At 40.2% G+C, this 16460-nt stretch overlaps 6 protein-coding genes and 1 long non-coding RNA gene across 11 annotated transcripts; 4 read left to right on the top strand and 3 right to left on the bottom strand.

Moving 5' to 3' along the window:
- Window positions 1-4364: 4364 nt before the first annotated feature.
- Window positions 4365-5470, bottom strand: LOC108153012. 2 transcript variants are annotated; one of them, XR_004471571.1, is made up of 3 exons: window positions 5343-5470; window positions 4740-5279; window positions 4365-4683 (listed from the first exon to the last, which is right to left on the bottom strand). It is a non-coding gene; the product is annotated as an uncharacterized LOC108153012 (long non-coding RNA). The 2 variants fall into 2 exon arrangements; XR_004471570.1 differs by having other exon boundaries at window positions 4740-5282; window positions 5343-5469.
- A 157-nt stretch (window positions 5471-5627) lies between these two features.
- LOC117186557 lies at window positions 5628-6351 on the top strand. Its single transcript, XM_033387497.1, has 2 exons — window positions 5628-5826; window positions 5987-6351. Exons 1-2 carry the CDS (start codon window positions 5778-5780, stop codon window positions 6322-6324), a joined length of 387 nt encoding a protein of 128 aa, XP_033243388.1. The 5' UTR covers window positions 5628-5777; the 3' UTR covers window positions 6325-6351.
- Window positions 6352-6766: 415 nt separating this feature from the next.
- LOC108153011 (single-pass membrane and coiled-coil domain-containing protein 4 homolog) lies at window positions 6767-7454 on the top strand. Its single transcript, XM_017282758.2, has 2 exons — window positions 6767-7005; window positions 7059-7454. Exon 2 carries the CDS (start codon window positions 7062-7064, stop codon window positions 7236-7238), a length of 177 nt encoding a protein of 58 aa, XP_017138247.1. The 5' UTR covers window positions 6767-7005; window positions 7059-7061; the 3' UTR covers window positions 7239-7454.
- A 323-nt stretch (window positions 7455-7777) lies between these two features.
- Window positions 7778-9303, top strand: LOC108153010. 3 transcript variants are annotated; one of them, XM_017282757.2, is made up of 4 exons: window positions 7778-8096; window positions 8694-8747; window positions 8826-8908; window positions 9154-9303. In XM_017282757.2, exons 1-4 carry the CDS (start codon window positions 8082-8084, stop codon window positions 9215-9217), a joined length of 216 nt encoding a protein of 71 aa, XP_017138246.1. In that variant the 5' UTR covers window positions 7778-8081; the 3' UTR covers window positions 9218-9303. The 3 variants fall into 3 exon arrangements, with proteins under 3 accessions (XP_017138246.1, XP_033243389.1, XP_017138245.1); XM_017282756.2 differs by lacking the exon at window positions 7778-8096 and adding an exon at window positions 8399-8618 and having other exon boundaries at window positions 9154-9288; XM_033387498.1 differs by lacking the exons at window positions 7778-8096; window positions 9154-9303 and adding an exon at window positions 8398-8618 and having other exon boundaries at window positions 8826-9004.
- On the bottom strand, window positions 9206-10071 carry LOC108153007 (ER membrane protein complex subunit 4). The gene is made up of 3 exons (XM_017282754.2): window positions 9906-10071; window positions 9689-9818; window positions 9206-9625 (listed from the first exon to the last, which is right to left on the bottom strand). Exons 1-3 carry the CDS (start codon window positions 9959-9961, stop codon window positions 9311-9313), a joined length of 501 nt encoding a protein of 166 aa, XP_017138243.1. The 5' UTR covers window positions 9962-10071; the 3' UTR covers window positions 9206-9310.
- A 275-nt stretch (window positions 10072-10346) lies between these two features.
- On the bottom strand, window positions 10347-14571 carry LOC108151433 (ADP-ribosylation factor 1). 2 transcript variants are annotated; one of them, XM_017280029.2, is made up of 5 exons: window positions 14476-14571; window positions 12135-12458; window positions 11914-12023; window positions 11558-11683; window positions 10347-11175 (listed from the first exon to the last, which is right to left on the bottom strand). In XM_017280029.2, exons 2-5 carry the CDS (start codon window positions 12280-12282, stop codon window positions 11011-11013), a joined length of 549 nt encoding a protein of 182 aa, XP_017135518.1. In that variant the 5' UTR covers window positions 12283-12458; window positions 14476-14571; the 3' UTR covers window positions 10347-11010. The 2 variants fall into 2 exon arrangements, with proteins under 2 accessions (XP_017135518.1, XP_017135517.1); XM_017280028.2 differs by lacking the exon at window positions 14476-14571 and adding an exon at window positions 13956-14054.
- A 6-nt stretch (window positions 14572-14577) lies between these two features.
- LOC108151432 (tRNA (cytosine(72)-C(5))-methyltransferase NSUN6) lies at window positions 14578-16459 on the top strand. Its single transcript, XM_017280027.2, has 2 exons — window positions 14578-14926; window positions 15032-16459. The coding sequence occupies exons 1-2, from the start codon at window positions 14861-14863 to the stop codon at window positions 16280-16282; spliced, it is 1317 nt and encodes a 438-aa protein (XP_017135516.1). The 5' UTR covers window positions 14578-14860; the 3' UTR covers window positions 16283-16459.
- Window position 16460: the final 1 nt, after the last annotated feature.

Below are 16460 nucleotides of genomic sequence, written 5' to 3' on the forward strand. Positions count from 1 at the left end.
GGATACCAGGCAAACAGAAATAGCAAAAAGCCGCTGGTTTTTTTTTAATTCCTTTTAATTTTATTTTTAATTTTTTTCATATTTTCTTTGGCCGCTCAAAGGCAGAAAAACGTTAATTTCAAATCTGGGATACCAGGCAAACAGAAATAGCAGAAGGCCGCTGGTTTTTTTAAAATTCCTTTTAATTTTATTTTTACGTTTTTTCATATTTTCTTTGGCCGCTCAAAGGGAGAAAAACGTTAATTTCAAATCTGGGATACCAGGCAAACAGAAATAGCAAACAGCCGCTGGTTTTTTTTTAATTCCTTTTAATTTTATTTTTAATTTTTTTCATATTTTCTTTGGCCGCTCAAAGGCAGAAAAACGTTAATTTCAAATCTGGGATACCAGGCAAACAGAAATAGCAAAAAGCCGCTGGTTTTTTTTAATTCCATTTAATTTTATTTTTAATTTTTTTCATATTTTCTTTGGCCGCTCAAAGGCAGAAAAACGTTAATTTCAAATCTGGGATACCAGGCAAACAGAAATAGCAGAAGGCCACTGGTTTTTTTAAAATTCCTTTTAATTTTATTTTTACGTTTTTTTATATTTTCTTTGGCCGCTCAAAGGGAGAAAAACGTTAATTTCAAATCTGGGATACCAGGCAAACAGAAATAGCAAAAAGCCGCTGGTTTTACTTTAATTCCTTTTAATTTTATTTTTACGTTTTTTCATATTTTCTTTGGCCGCTCAAAGGGAGAAAAACGTTAATTTCAAATCTGGGATACCAGGCAAACAGAAATAGCAAAAGGCCGCTGGTTTTTTTTTAATTCCTTTTAATTTTATTTTTTCGTTTTTTCATATTTTCGTAGGCCGCTCAAAGGCAGAAAAACGTTAATTTCAAATCTGGGATACCAGGCAAACAGAAATAGCAGAAGGCCGCTGGTTTTTTTTTTTTGAATTCCTTTTAATTTTATTTTTACGTTTTTTCATATTTTCTTTGGCCGCTCAAAGGGAGAAAAACGTTAATTTCAAATCTGGGATACCAGGCAAACAGAAATAGCAGAAGGCCGCTGGTTTTTTTTTAATTCCTTTTAATTTTATTTTTAATTTTTTTCATATTTTCTTTGGCCGATCAAAGGGAGAAAAACGGTAATTTCAAATCTGGGATACCAGGCAAACAGAAATAGCCAAAAGCCGCTGGTTTTTTTTTAATTCCTTTTAATTTTATTTTCACGTTTTTTCATATTTTCTTTGGCCGCTCAAAGGCAGAAAAACGTTAATTTCAAATCTGGGATACCAGGCAAACAGAAATAGCAGAAGGCCACTGGTTTTTTAAAATTCCTTTTAATTTTATTTTTACGTTTTTTCATATTTTCTTTGGCCGCTCAAAGGGAGAAAAACGTTAATTTCAAATCTGGGATACCAGGCAAACAGAAATAGCAAAAAGCCGCTGGTTTTTTTTTTAATTCCTTTTAATTTTATTTTTAATTTTTTTCATATTTTCTTTGGCCGCTCAAAGGCAGAAAAACGTTAATTTCAAATCTGGGATACCAGGCAAACAGAAATAGCAGAAGGCCGCTGGTTTTTTTAAAATTCCTTTTAATTTTATTTTTACGTTTTTTCATATTTTCTTTGGCCGCTCAAAGGGAGAAAAACGTTAATTTCAAATCTGGGATACCAGGCAAACAGAAATAGCAAACAGCCGCTGGTTTTTTTTAAATTTCTTTTAATTTTATTTTTAATTTTTTTCATATTTTCTTTGGCCGCTCAAAGGCAGAAAAACGTTAATTTCAAATCTGGGATACCAGGCAAACAGAAATAGCAAAAAGCCGCTGGTTTTTTTTAATTCCATTTAATTTTATTTTTAATTTTTTTCATATTTTCTTTGGCCGCTCAAAGGCAGAAAAACGTTAATTTCAAATCTGGGATACCAGGCAAACAGAAATAGCAGAAGGCCACTGGTTTTTTTAAAATTCCTTTTAATTTTATTTTTACGTTTTTTTATATTTTCTTTGGCCGCTCAAAGGGAGAAAAACGTTAATTTCAAATCTGGGATACCAGGCAAACAGAAATAGCAAAAAGCCGCTGGTTTTACTTTAATTCCTTTTAATTTTATTTTTACGTTTTTTCATATTTTCTTTGGCCGCTCAAAGGGAGAAAAACGTTAATTTCAAATCTGGGATACCAGGCAAACAGAAATAGCAAAAGGCCGCTGGTTTTTTTTTAATTCCTTTTAATTTTATTTTTACGTTTTTTCATATTTTCTTTGGCCGCTCAAAGGGAGAAAAACGTTAATTTCAAATCTGGGATACCAGGCAAACAGAAATAGCAAAAAGCCGCTGGTTTTTTTTTTAATTCCTTTTAATTTTATTTTTAATTTTTTTCATATTTTCTTTGGCCGCTCAAAGGCAGAAAAACGTTAATTTCAAATCTGGGATACCAGGCAAACAGAAATAGCAGAAGGCCGCTGGTTTTTTTTTTTGAATTCCTTTTAATTTTATTTTTACGTTTTTTCATATTTTCTTTGGCCGCTCAAAGGGAGAAAAACGTTAATTTCAAATCTGGGATACCAGGCAAACAGAAATAGCAGAAGGCCGCTGGTTTTTTTTTAATTCCTTTTAATTTTATTTTTAATTTTTTTCATATTTTCTTTGGCCGATCAAAGGGAGAAAAACGGTAATTTCAAATCTGGGATACCAGGCAAACAGAAATAGCCAAAAGCCGCTGGTTTTTTTTTAATTCCTTTTAATTTTATTTTCACGTTTTTTCATATTTTCTTTGGCCGCTCAAAGGCAGAAAAACGTTAATTTCAAATCTGGGATACCAGGCAAACAGAAATAGCAGAAGGCCACTGGTTTTTTAAAATTCCTTTTAATTTTATTTTTACGTTTTTTCATATTTTCTTTGGCCGCTCAAAGGGAGAAAAACGTTAATTTCAAATCTGGGATACCAGGCAAACAGAAATAGCAAAAAGCCGCTGGTTTTTTTTTAATTCCTTTTAATTTTATTTTTAATTTTTTTCATATTTTCTTTGGCCGCTCAAAGGCAGAAAAACGTTAATTTCAAATCTGGGATACCAGGCAAACAGAAATAGCAGAAGGCCGCTGGTTTTTTTAAAATTCCTTTTAATTTTATTTTTACGTTTTTTCATATTTTCTTTGGCCGCTCAAAGGGAGAAAAACGTTAATTTCAAATCTGGGATACCAGGCAAACAGAAATAGCAAACAGCCGCTGGTTTTTTTTTAATTCCTTTTAATTTTATTTTTAATTTTTTTCATATTTTCTTTGGCCGCTCAAAGGCAGAAAAACGTTAATTTCAAATCTGGGATACCAGGCAAACAGAAATAGCAAAAAGCCGCTGGTTTTTTTTAATTCCATTTAATTTTATTTTTAATTTTTTTCATATTTTCTTTGGCCGCTCAAAGGCAGAAAAACGTTAATTTCAAATCTGGGATACCAGGCAAACAGAAATAGCAGAAGGCCACTGGTTTTTTTAAAATTCCTTTTAATTTTATTTTTACGTTTTTTTATATTTTCTTTGGCCGCTCAAAGGGAGAAAAACGTTAATTTCAAATCTGGGATACCAGGCAAACAGAAATAGCAAAAAGCCGCTGGTTTTACTTTAATTCCTTTTAATTTTATTTTTACGTTTTTTCATATTTTCTTTGGCCGCTCAAAGGGAGAAAAACGTTAATTTCAAATCTGGGATACCAGGCAAACAGAAATAGCAAAAGGCCGCTGGTTTTTTTTTAATTCCTTTTAATTTTATTTTTTCGTTTTTTCATATTTTCGTAGGCCGCTCAAAGGCAGATACCAGGCAAACAGAAATCAACGGAAGGTCGCTGGTTTTTTTTAAATTCCTTTTAAATTTGTTTTTACGTTTTTTTCATATTTTCTTTGGTCGTTGAGAGTTGTTGTTGTACAACAACAACTATTGTTGTTTTCATCGTTACTTGAAGCCCGATCTAGTCGTCCGAAGACTTCCTGTGTTCGGAATAACATCCTTAATCTGATGAAGTCCTTATCAAGGACCAAGGATTAAGGATATTTTCCCTAGGCATATATATCTTGTTTTCTCCATTATTCGTTGCCCGATCGCGACATGCGACGGATTTCTGTAATCAAAAAAATGTCCTTGATCCTTCGCTAACAACACCTGCCATACAAATATAGTTTTTCCGGCTATTAGTGAGCCGATCTAGGCGTGCGACGGCTTCCTGCGGTCGAAAAAATCTCCCTGATTTAATGAAGTCCTTATCAAGGATCAAGGACATTTTTCCCAATCAAAAACATTTAGTTTTCTCCGCTATTTGTAAACCGGTCTGGGCGTGCCACACCTTTTGTAATCTGGATAGTTGTTCCGATACAGGATACAGCAAGGATGATTTTTCAATAGTTTTATTCGTCATTACTTAGCTTAGTATAAATAAATAAACAAGTGGGAAACATTTGTATCTACTATCTAAATACATATATGGACGCGTATATCCCTAAACTTAACAACAACGAAATCTATCTAGAGTCTAGTAGCCCGCGTAGCTCCTCTCTTGATTGTCATAGTCAAAGTACTTGTTGTCGATGGCCAGGTCGAAGGATGACGATGACTTGTTAGGTTGGGATCTTGCAAAGGGTTCGCTTCTGTCCTGCTGTCTGATAGGACTGTGGTGGTACGACTCGGCTCGTGGTAATCCGATTAGTCCTCTGTGAAGGAAGATACATCTTAAAATATGTCCATATTTATATACTGATTTACTTACGCGTCTCTAAGCCCAGCGTTTGATTCGACGGCGTGTGAATGGGGGGTTGCTCACAATACTTTCCGTGCGCGTGCACCGTTGATCACTTGTCCATGCTGCAACGGACGTGACACCACGTTGTCGACTTAGCGGCACAGCAGTGACATCATGGCTATGGCCAGTAGCATGTCAGTAGCAGCCAGTGGTTGCCACAGTTGAGCCAAGAAGACATCCCTTGGACCTCCCGAGAGGATGGAGTGGACGGAGAGCGGACTGGAAAGGCGGAGAAAGCAGCGTGGGACGCAAGGCAGATTGCCATGGCAGTGCCTGGACCCAAAGGTCGCCCAGGCCAAACGACACAGCCTCACACGTTATGTTGACACGCACCCCTCGTGGCATCGTGAACCCGTGCGCAGGAGCCGAGAGTTAGCGTTGTCAACCGGTCAGGTTCCTGGAGTGAAAGGCCGTCAGAAGAATGCGTCACCCTCCTGGTAAGCGATGGTGGTCATAACGGTGTCCACGGTCACGCCAGAGGTATTTCTGGCATCCGAAGGGGGCAACCTGCTGAAATGAGAGGAAGAGTTAAATAAAGTAAATGAATAAATAATAACTTAATAACTTTACCTGCTAAGAGGAGGAGATCGAGGCATATCAACTTGTGGCCAGAGAGGGTCTCAGCGAATAGAGCTGGAAGGAATAAAAAAAGGAGAACCAAGTAAAAACTGTCAATGGAAAAGATGAATAGAGGGGAAAACAAGGAATCGATTTCGGTAATGTATGCACCTGCGAAGCACTTACGTCGTACGTCGTAGAGTGTGCAGGTAGCTAAATAATATACCATCTGCTGGCGCGATGCACGCGATCGTGGATGCAGTATCGATCTGGCAACACCCAAACGCCTGAGGGAGCCCTGAAAAATAATATGCGCCAACTGATTTAAAATGGGAAAACCTCCAGAGCGGCGTAGGACACGGAGAACTTAAGGTCAAAGCCTCGGATGCTGGCTCCGTTAGGCGTTAGGCGAACACCAGAGCCGAAGACCCTGGGATCTAATCCATAATGTTCGTTTGCGACATATTCGCAGTAAGAACAGAAACATCTACAAACTGTATGTTATTGCCCCAAGCAAGAGGCTCAACCATTGCTCGCTAACTGCGGTCAACACTTTTTCCTTTTGGGTCTAGTGACTGACCGAACAGCAAAATACCATGCCCGCTCTCAGGTCGAACTGGTCTTTTTCGTTTCTTAAGTAAGTGTTCCTTTTTCAGACACCCCGAAAGTGTCAACCTCTATTTGCGAGTTCTGGGAACAACAGCTAACTTCAGGAAATAAAACCCGCGTCGCTGGAGCTCATCGGGGCAGTCCATTTGGGTTCCCTCTGAACGTGCCTTATCCTCCGTTCTCGTCTCTCGAAGCGTACTGTATCCTCCTCATCATGACGCCTCACAGAGCGACTGCACTCCTCCGCAACCTTGGTCACCAACCGATGAGAAGACCTACACTCACCATCACGCAGCAATCAGCCACGTGCGGTTCCGTAGAAGAGCCTCAAGGAACACCCACAAATGACTACGATCCGGGATATAGCTTGACACTGTTAATCTAAAAACAATAAACACAGAAAGCTTCTTGTGCCGCGTAAACCTTGTATAATTCTTGAACCACGAGACTTTCTATTCCAGCTACCACATCCAGAAATAAAAATTTGTGTGAACCCCGGCACGGAGAGCATACCCCGTCCAAAAGTAGCGTCACAAAATTTGCCAAAGTAAAAGTACTTGAGCACTTAATTTAAAATGCGCAATAAACACAGAAACCTTTTTGTGCCGCTTAACCCTTGAATAATTCTTGAACCACGAGACTTTCTATTCCAGCTACAACATTCAGAAATAAAACTTTGTGTGAATCCCGGCACGGAGAGCATACCCCGTCCAAAAGTAGCGTCACGAAATTTTGCCAAAGTAAAAGTACTTGTGCACTTAATTTAAAATGCGCGCCCGTCAAAACTGTCATTTTACAGCACTGAGTTTCGAATCAGCTGTGTCAATAATTGACATACCAAAAACGACTACAAAAAACGAACTTTCTTTTGGGGCTAACAAATAAAACTTGTTGAGCGTAGAGGTAGAATCGACCAACTTGTCGTTCCCGCTCTGTCTCACGTGTTTGTTGTTATTCTAATTATACATATCCACATGCAGAAGAACACGCAAGCGTACGCATTAAAAAAACTCTACACGTCACCAAAGTTTCTCCCCCACAGGTGTGTGGTACTGCCAGCCAAAGCGTAAGTGGATCAAATAATCAAATAATCGTGTGCTTAATAGTTCGATATTACAGAAAATGCGTCAATTGAAAGGCAAGGTCAAGGAGACGCGCAAGCAGAAGAAGGAGCGTAAACTAGATAATGTGGAAATTCAAGGAAAAATTCGTACAATAGTTTTGCCGGCCATGGGCGTCTTAGCGTTATTTGTAGTGCTGTTCGTCTACCTTAAGACGCGGCCTGCAGTGACTGCCTAGTGGACACACAAACTGTGCAACGATGAACATGCATCCCGTCCGATGACCGTCTATAGGCTTAAGTTAGTGTATTTTCTGAATTTAAATGTTACCTGTGCAGTGTGCAATTCATGTCTAACGTCGTTTACTGTACAAATTAATATGTATGCATAGTAAAATTAAAAGAATACCATTCCACTCTCTGCGGAGTGTGATTCTAAGGTTTCCAGAAACGGATTTTGATTTAATTTAAATTTTCTTTAATTTCTGTAAAAACTTCTGGCAGTAGTGCTGCGAAACGTTTCATCATGGCAGGGCTGCACTAAAACGGTGAAGAAAATTTGGCGCAAGAAACGAAATATTTGAACAAATTTCCCGAAAAAAGACTGAGGCTTTAATTTTAATTTAGAAAGCTGGAAATATGCAAATTAATTATGGCTTTTAGCTGTCCAGACAGAGATATATTTACCACACTGAACCTGACAGCCACGAACAAGTTTTATTTTTGGCTGTTTGTGTTTTCCTTGTGTCTATATCATTTTCTCCCAGTCCACCACTCTTGATAGTAGCGCTTGTCGCTTGCATTTGAATAGCCCCTTAGAGGCAAATTATTTATTAAATCGGCTATCAAGTGCAACTTAAACACACTTTTTCGTAGAGTAATTGTACAACCAGAGAGCAGAGCACGCCAGCAGCACTAACTGAGATTATCTAATCTCAGTAAAAAGTTAAAAGTGAAATCAGCTGTTCGCCCACACATACACACGCAAATCTGCGTTTGACATTTCTTACACACACACACTCTCACTTACACATATTAAACTGGCGGCGGGTGAAGGCAAAAGTGGCTTCAATTATTCGACAATGCTTAAGTTTTTGGTAAGTTGCATTTTCTAATATTATAGCACAGCGTTTGTGCAAAGAAAAGCCCATTTATGTGTGCATAAATACAAAGCATCAGGTTTATGGATATATCATCAATTTGTGGTTCTTCTTTTTGCGGCGGTGACGTTGTTGCCGCGGTACCTCGTCATCATCAAAACAACCTTTTGGCCAACAAAAACATACAAATTTGGATATTAGACAAGCGCTTTCAAGGTTATATAATAGGCGACAACGAACCCAATCCCCAAATCAAATCACAGTAATCTCTTGGAAAAATGTCAACTGGTAAAGCTTCAAAAAGTTATCTACTTTGGTCAAATCAATAAAAATTAATAGTTTTACATAAATTTCACAATAATGAAGTTGCTTGGAGTCGGTCTGCAACTGATGAAAGCCAGATGTGGAGCGGGCAACGGCCGCCCCTCCTACAGCTGCTGCCCTGAGATGCAAGACACGATTCCCTACTGCCCAAAAAAGCCATTCTGGAACTTCAAACGAACACTGTACTTCTCTCTGGTCAGCCAGAAGTGGGACCAACCAACCAATGCAACAAATTTTAACAGTTTTCTTTTTGTCCGTCTTCCCTTGCAGCTGACATTTGGAGCCGGAATTTACACGGGCATCTACATATCTCAAAACTATGAGGTACGCCTACCACCCCTACACTTAAATTGTCTCTACTGAAAATAATAAAACTATGTATGGGTGGGTATCTGTTTCCAGGTGCCCCGTGTGGATGACCCCCAAAAGCTGGTCCAGCGAATGAACGAAAAGATACGAGAGCTAATTGACGACAACAAGAAAAAGTAATTCCAGATTAGATATAATCTTACGGGCATTGTCGTTCACTACCACCAGTCGCACCACAAAAATTCATTGTTAGAATAAAACATTAGACCGACCTTTGGTTGTGGTTATTAATTATCATTTGGTGAGGGAGAACAACAGATCAACAGATCATAGGGGACTCATTTATCCAATAAATTAGGTTAAATATTAGTTAAATTAAAGTGCGCCTGAACGCATTCTAATTTCGTTTTACTTTCCACAGATCGGCCGCTGAACAGATCGTTCATGACATCAAAAAGGAGGCCAAGAAGATCTTGGATGATTGAAAAATGCCATGTTAGGGTTTTAATTTAAACAAATGTATCTACTATGATCAAATAAAGTGACGTTCAATGTACATACTCGCCACCAATTACAAACTAGACAAATGATATTCCTCCTCCATAATATTCCAAGCGAGTTTGGGGCTGGACAAAGGCCAGCCAGTCAGAGGCGTGTGTGGGTAACAGGCCCATGCTATGGCATTTGTAAAGGGCCAGCGCTACGTTGGCCAGGTTTCCCAGAAAGTAGACAATTCGCTGACCAGTTCCCTGGGCGCCTTCGGCCATTTTCGAGGTAACTTGGGTTGTGAACATTGCCTTGATTGGCCGCACCAGCATCATGCCGACCATCATAATAGGGAAAATCGATATAGAATTGCCGGACATGTACATGATGAACAGGTTCATGGGTATCTGCAATGAATCCAAAGGTTATTACGTCCAGCATGGAGCCTGCATGGTCGACTAGACACTTACATTCTTCAGCGGTCCTAGAGCCAGATCCCATGATTTCTTTATAACCAAACGCTGATCGCGTACGACTTCGGTTTGATTTACCACTGCACTGGGATTGTAGCCCAGCGGAGATGGAATTTCCGAATTTTTGCTGCTCGGGAAAAACGAAATGGGGTGTGAAAATATCTCTTGTGCCGCTCATACACATATTAAATACTCAATTCAAAATTGCATTTACCTTCCATTAAAGTCCAACGCCCACTTGAATTTCTTTGAATTTTGCTTTGCAGACATGCTGAGTTTTCTTTTTATTTAATAATTGAAACAACTTCACAATTCGGGGTGAATTTTTCATGCATTAACACAAATTGGGGTAGCTAGTGTGGAAAAACGTCAATCGTCAAAATGAACAGAGTTGCAAAACTTCAAACGCTTGAAAATATCGTTATCGATAGACCACAACAAAAGAAAACGGGTATTGTCAAAAAAAAATTATTATTTATTTCGTATTATAAAAATGTCCAGCCGGTTTTATTTATTTAAATTTTATTTAGAATTACCTTTTAAATAGTACGTTTTCCGTTTTAATATGGTTTTATGTATATGCGTGTGTTTGTTTTATGGGTTTTCTTTTTTTTGTTTTTTGCCAAGCGACGACACGAAACGAAAGTGTTAAAAATTAAAATGGTTTTTGTTGTTTATTACTTCTCATTAATATTACTTTTATATTTATAAAATTAAAAAGAAATATATATTGATGAGGGGGGGAGAGGGAGAGAGGACAAAAATAACTTAAAAAAAGACATTTTTTACCATATACTTTAGTGTTTTGTTTCCTTTTTTTCTTTTGCGATTGGTTGGGGTTTCTCTTTTAATCGTTTCGTTTTTAAACATCCAATAATTATGTATATAAATTTAAATTAAATAATAGCGTTCTTTTATATGCTGATGCTGCTTGAAAAGATCTGTTCTTGCAATTTCAATTTCTTGTGTTCTCAACGGACAGGAAGGAGCCTTTTAAGTTATGCGAAGATCTCTACTCTTGTTGTTTATGTTGCTGTTGTAGTTGTTGTTGCTGTTGTTGTTGTTGCTGTTGTTGCTGTTGTTGTTGTTGTTGTTGTTGTTGTTGTTGCTGTTGTTGGTGTTCCTTCTTGATGAGGATAGGATTTCCGCCGTTTTCCTGTGTCTGTTTTGTCTGTCTGTTGGTGTTTCTGACGTTGATGTTGGTTGTTTTCTGGTTCTGCTTCTGTTTCTGCTTTGCTTGAAATCAAAGTTAGTGTGTATTTATGTTGTTGCTGTTGTTGTTTTTTGTTGTTGTGGTTGTAGTTTTAGTGTATGTTTAATTAGCGATTAGCATTCTTCAGCTGATTGGACAACCAGTCGAGTCCCTCGTAGAGTCCATCGCCGCTAGTTGCACACGTCGCTTGAATGTACCAGTTGCGGTTTCTGAGTGAGTGCAAACCGAGCTTGTCGGTAATTTCAGCCGCATTCATTGCATTTGGCAGATCCTACAACGATTCAATACAAAAATGGGTTTATTTGAGGTTATTTTGGGATAGTTGCAAGAAATATTCTGTGTGGTGACAATAATTGGCATATCAGTCCCGTCTTGAAACAAAATAAACTTTGAATAATCATAGTATCAATCATAACAAGTTATTAACATCATCTAGGAGGGGGTCTCTGGCGGTGCCACATAATCAACAAAGGTGCACGGTCTATTGCTGCCATCGGCTGGCATACACACATATGTTTGCAACAACTGCCGGCTCTTATCAACGTATGTATGTATGCATACATTTTCTGTTTCACACATATTCGTTAATGGAGTTTGTCACCGCTTTGGTGTGTTATGTGGCAACCGATTCGGTTCGCAATTCGCATGCTTACCTGTTTGTTGGCGAATATTAGTAAGACTGCATCCCGAAGCTCGTCCTCCGCCAGCATGCGCATCAATTCCTCTCTCGCCTCACCGATACGCTCTCGGTCATTGCTGTCAACGACGAAGATAAGACCCTGTTGTAACAAGAAAAAACAAAAATGTATTCCAATTAGTGAATCCATGGAGAATTGAAGCAATGATCTATCTGTTTTTGGGGGGTGTGGGGGGTACATATCAGTCCCGTCTTGAAACAAAATAAACTTTGAATAATCATAGTATTAATCATAACAAGTTGTTAACATCATCTAGAAGGAAGGGGCGGGGGGTCTCTGGATGCGATAGGTGCCAAGATCCAGTCACTTACTTGTGTATTCTGGAAGTAATGCCTCCACAATGGACGAATTTTGTCTTGGCCGCCCACATCCCACACTGTAAAGCTAATATTCTTGTATTCTACAGTCTCCACATTGAAACCTAGTCGGAACCGAGTCGAGAGAGTGAAAGAGAGAGAAAACACACATGAGAATGAGTACCGAGGAGAAAAGTAGCTACAATTGCTAGCTAGCTTGTTGCTAGTCCACTTACCAATGGTAGGTATCGTTGTAACAATTTCGCCTAATTTGAGTTTGTACAGAATTGTGGTTTTACCAGCGGCATCCAAACCGACCATCAATATTCTCATTTCCTTTTTGCCAAAGAGGCCTTTAAACAGATTGGCGAATACGTTTCCCATAGTTGCTTGCTTTTATTTCGATTCTTTTGATTGGAGAAGTAGGAAATCGGTTATGCTGCTGCTGCTGCTGCTGGTGGCCTTCTTGCTTGGCTGGAATTATTACAAGTTCAAATCCGAGTTGCAAATGCTGTTGATAATATGCAAACTCTGGACTTGTGTGCTTGGACTTGGAGAATCTGCAAATAAACCAAACAAAATCGATATTAAAATTAAACAATAATGCCGGCATATGGTACAGGACTGAACTTCACTTATCGTTGTGGCAACTGGAACTGATTCGAGTGACAAATAAAACAAAAGATGCTATGATGTGATGTTATGTTAGGCCCTTCCCACTGAATTGTTCGAGCTGTCTGAGATTGGGCCCCGAGGCAGAGACTCCTTTGTTTGGCTTAATCGTTTACCCCAAAGCTGACGTGTTGATTGCTTCCACAACTGAGTCACAACAATTCGCTTATGAAATTTAGCAACAATCCCATGGAACTGTTCGGACATGAGCTTTGCTTTGAAAAACAACGCAAATTAAACGCAACTTAAAAAAAAAAGCTCGGCCGTTTGGGAAATATAGTATAGTATTTTTTGCCCATAATATCAATGTGTTGCCCGCTTTGCTGGCTGTGAATGTCGATGTCGGCGGCCGCCGCCGCTGATAAGATATTGATTTTTGTTGTTGGGAGGCGATGACGAGTCGGAGGCACTGCAGGAGGGTCGCCTTTTCTCCACCCCGTCTCATTCACGAAACGTGTATAAGCTGGAATGCGCGTAAAATGATAAAGCCAGGGGCGAGAGGCTAGATGGAAATTCGCAATCTCGGAGAGTATAAGTTCTAAATCTGCGGTGAGTCACCCGGCGACCAGCTACAGAGTCCAAGTGGCTCCGAGTGGATTTGTGTGTGAGTTACATTTGTACAACCAGCACTCTCTCCTGCTCCAATGTGCAATTCAATTAAAGTTTTAATTAAAGAACCGAAGACGATGTCCCCTGCTCTTCGTCGCACTCCCCTCGCGCACGAACAGCAAAGCGTTGCCAACGAAACATAATGCGCAAATAAAAAAGAAACATCACGCAAATTTTGAGATACACTCAAATTTAGTGATAATTACCAAAGTTTTGTGTTTATGTTGCTTCGGATCAACTAATCAAAATGGAGAAATGAACAGTAGAAATTGTATGCCGGAAAAGAAAACGAAAACTACACGTAGCAACTTTTATTTGCCAAGCGACGACGACTACGACGACGACAAGAAGCGACGGCAGCTACACCAACACCCTGCACACGCACACACTCACACACCCATGAGCCACACTCTAGGGTTGCCTATTACGTTGTCGAGTCGGACCGGACGCCCTGTGCCAATTGAATTGAAATCCCTATTGTATCCTCACATACGGCGGATTTCAGGATAGCATCAGCAGTATATGTACATATTTAGATTTTCTTGTCGGTAAATTTCAAATTGGATGCAGAGAGAGCCTTTGCTCTGAAATTTATACGTGGTTAGTGTGCGTCTGTGTGAGTGACGTATGCTTTTTTTCTCCCTTTGAGGTTGGTGAAATGCGACGGCGGCAAGACCTTGTTTTTTTAAATACAGTGCAATATTCTGTGTATTCTGCACTAGTGTCAATGAATCCAGGTTGGGATTTTTTAACTGCACATTACACGTTTTATTTACCGATTTATTTGAGCTTCTTTCGTGGATTTTCCTTTTATTAAATTTTCTCTGCTGCCAAACACACCACACACCGAATTGTGAAGAGAAATATGATGGAAAAAATATCGATATGAGGAATGTGTGATGGGCGATAAGTATTACTAATTCTTTTATCAAGGGGCCAAAGTCGAAAAAACTTTGAAATTATATAATACATTTACCAAATGTTCGATATGAAGTAAACAAGTAAAAAAAAATAAACAAAAAACAATTTAGGAACTTTGATAATTTGTAGTGCGCAAGTTAATAAACAATTTTTAGACGATACATTTTCGGCGATTTCCGATACTATTTATCACCAAAACTCCCCACAGCGGTGTACGTTCTAAGTTTGTGTGTGGGTATGTTTGTGTGTGTGTGTGTGTGTAGAAATGGCTTACACTAATACGAACACACGAACACTGTCCACACTTTAGACCAAGGAAATAAATCCATTTTACTCATACACTACCCCTGATTTTGACTAAAGTCAAATACGCACCAACTAATTGAATCAAATGCACACAAATTTGAGCGGAAATTTTAGAAATTTCTGCTTGGAAATGTCAAAAATCACAGAGCAAAAAAAACTTGACCGAGAATACACTTGCCGTTGAAAAAACTGCAAACTCACCAACATAAACGTTGTGGCATGGCGTGTGTTAGAGTGAGACGACAATGTTACAGATGGTATATGCTTTGAAATGCTGCCACGTCTCTTCTTCAATAAATATCGAAATTTATACGCACGCAAATGATAGATATCGAAATGAAACATATACGTACATACATATGTATGTTTACTTTATTACAGTCGGCCTTAGAAAGTCCTGTTTTTGTTAGTTCACAGTTGGTTGAGGCGAAGTATTTAACTAACTTGGCGCCCCATGTTCTACCCAAAAACTCCGTTTCTGAGCAACAGTTTGCTGGAAGCCGAAATTCTTAAAGTCAATGTGAGAATGTTGTTTCTACGGCTTGCACCATGTGCACAAAAACGATAAGGCAACACTGGTTTTCAAATATTAAAACTGTTGATCTCATATAATGTTTTTATTCAGTCGGCGGCTGTGTCGCAACTATTGGAATGGCTCTGTCGGACTCCACGTGTCACCACGTACAGGGTGAACAGACTGCGCACCAATGTAGACACGCACAAGGCGCAATTGGAGGAGCATCTAGCAAGGAGATATCCATGTGGCCAGCAGGCTCCGAGGATTTATGGCCTGGCGGATCTGCCCGAAGTACTGTGCATAGCTCCCCTTGAGGCGGAACTGGCGTTGTCCGTACCCGATCCTACGCTCAAAGAGGTCATTGTGGACACCAGCTGCGGAGCTGCTCTGCTGCGGGGAGCTCACATTTATGCCCCCGGCGTTATGGCCATGGAGTCGAACACACAGCTGCAGGAATGCGTCAATGTCTATGCTGACTTGGCCGGCAAATGCAAGCGAGGGATGACCACGCGCTACGAGAACTCGGAAAAGGTCTATGTGGGCGTGGGCAAGGTGCTAATGCAACGCTATCAACTGTACAATGACAAGGATGAAGCTCCCACAGGGATCGCCGTTGAAATGCAATCGAATGTCAGTGGAGTGCCCTCGCTTGGGGACCTCAGCAGCGCAGACGCCCTGCTGCAAAATCTGCCCTCTATTGTATGCGTGCGTGTCCTGGACCCACAGCCTGGTGAACGCATCCTGGACATGTGCGCCGCTCCGGGCAACAAAACCACTCACATAGCAGAGCTAATGGGCGATCAGGGGTGCGTCGTGGCGTTGGATAACTCCGCGAGTCGTGTGCGCGGCATGCTGGGGAAACTGGGGAACAACTATCGGAGCATACAGGCGCACGTCTTTGACTCCACAAAAGCAGTAGCCGCGTCGAGCGATTCGTCGTGCCCAGCCGCTCCACCCTTTCCATGTGCCAGCTTCGATCGCATTCTTCTGGATGCCCCATGCAGTGGTCTGGGCAACCGTCCGCAGCTATTGTGCAGCATTAAGCAGGCCAAGATCTTGAAATCCTATCCAAACATTCAGCGTCGTCTTCTGGCACAGGCTGTCCAACTTTTGCGCCCTGGCGGCATCCTCGTCTACAGCACTTGCACAGTCACCGAGGCCGAGTGCGAAAGCATTGTGACCTGGGCGCTGAGAAAGTATCCCGAACTACGTCTGCTGGATGCCACACCTCGGTACGGGGGTCCCGGCCTGCCACTCCCGGATCTGGAGACCGCTCAATCGAAGCTGCTGCAGCGCTTTGGTCCCGGCAACGATTTGGACACTGTGGGTTTCTTTATTGCAAAATTTCAAAAAGATTAAACGATTATTCAAGTTATCTCGGGTTTTATTTAATTGAATTGCAGTTCTTTACATATTTTTGCTTGCATTTGTTTCGAGGCGAGGTTCCTTTTCGGGGAACATTGGCCGATGGCCGAGAGATTTCTTTCACTTAGCTCCCTGCAGAATGGACACAAATTTCATAATAAATGAAAAAACC

This window comes from Drosophila miranda, chromosome XR (genome assembly GCF_003369915.1).
Source record: "Drosophila miranda strain MSH22 chromosome XR, D.miranda_PacBio2.1, whole genome shotgun sequence".
Taxonomy (NCBI): domain Eukaryota; kingdom Metazoa; phylum Arthropoda; class Insecta; order Diptera; family Drosophilidae; genus Drosophila; species Drosophila miranda.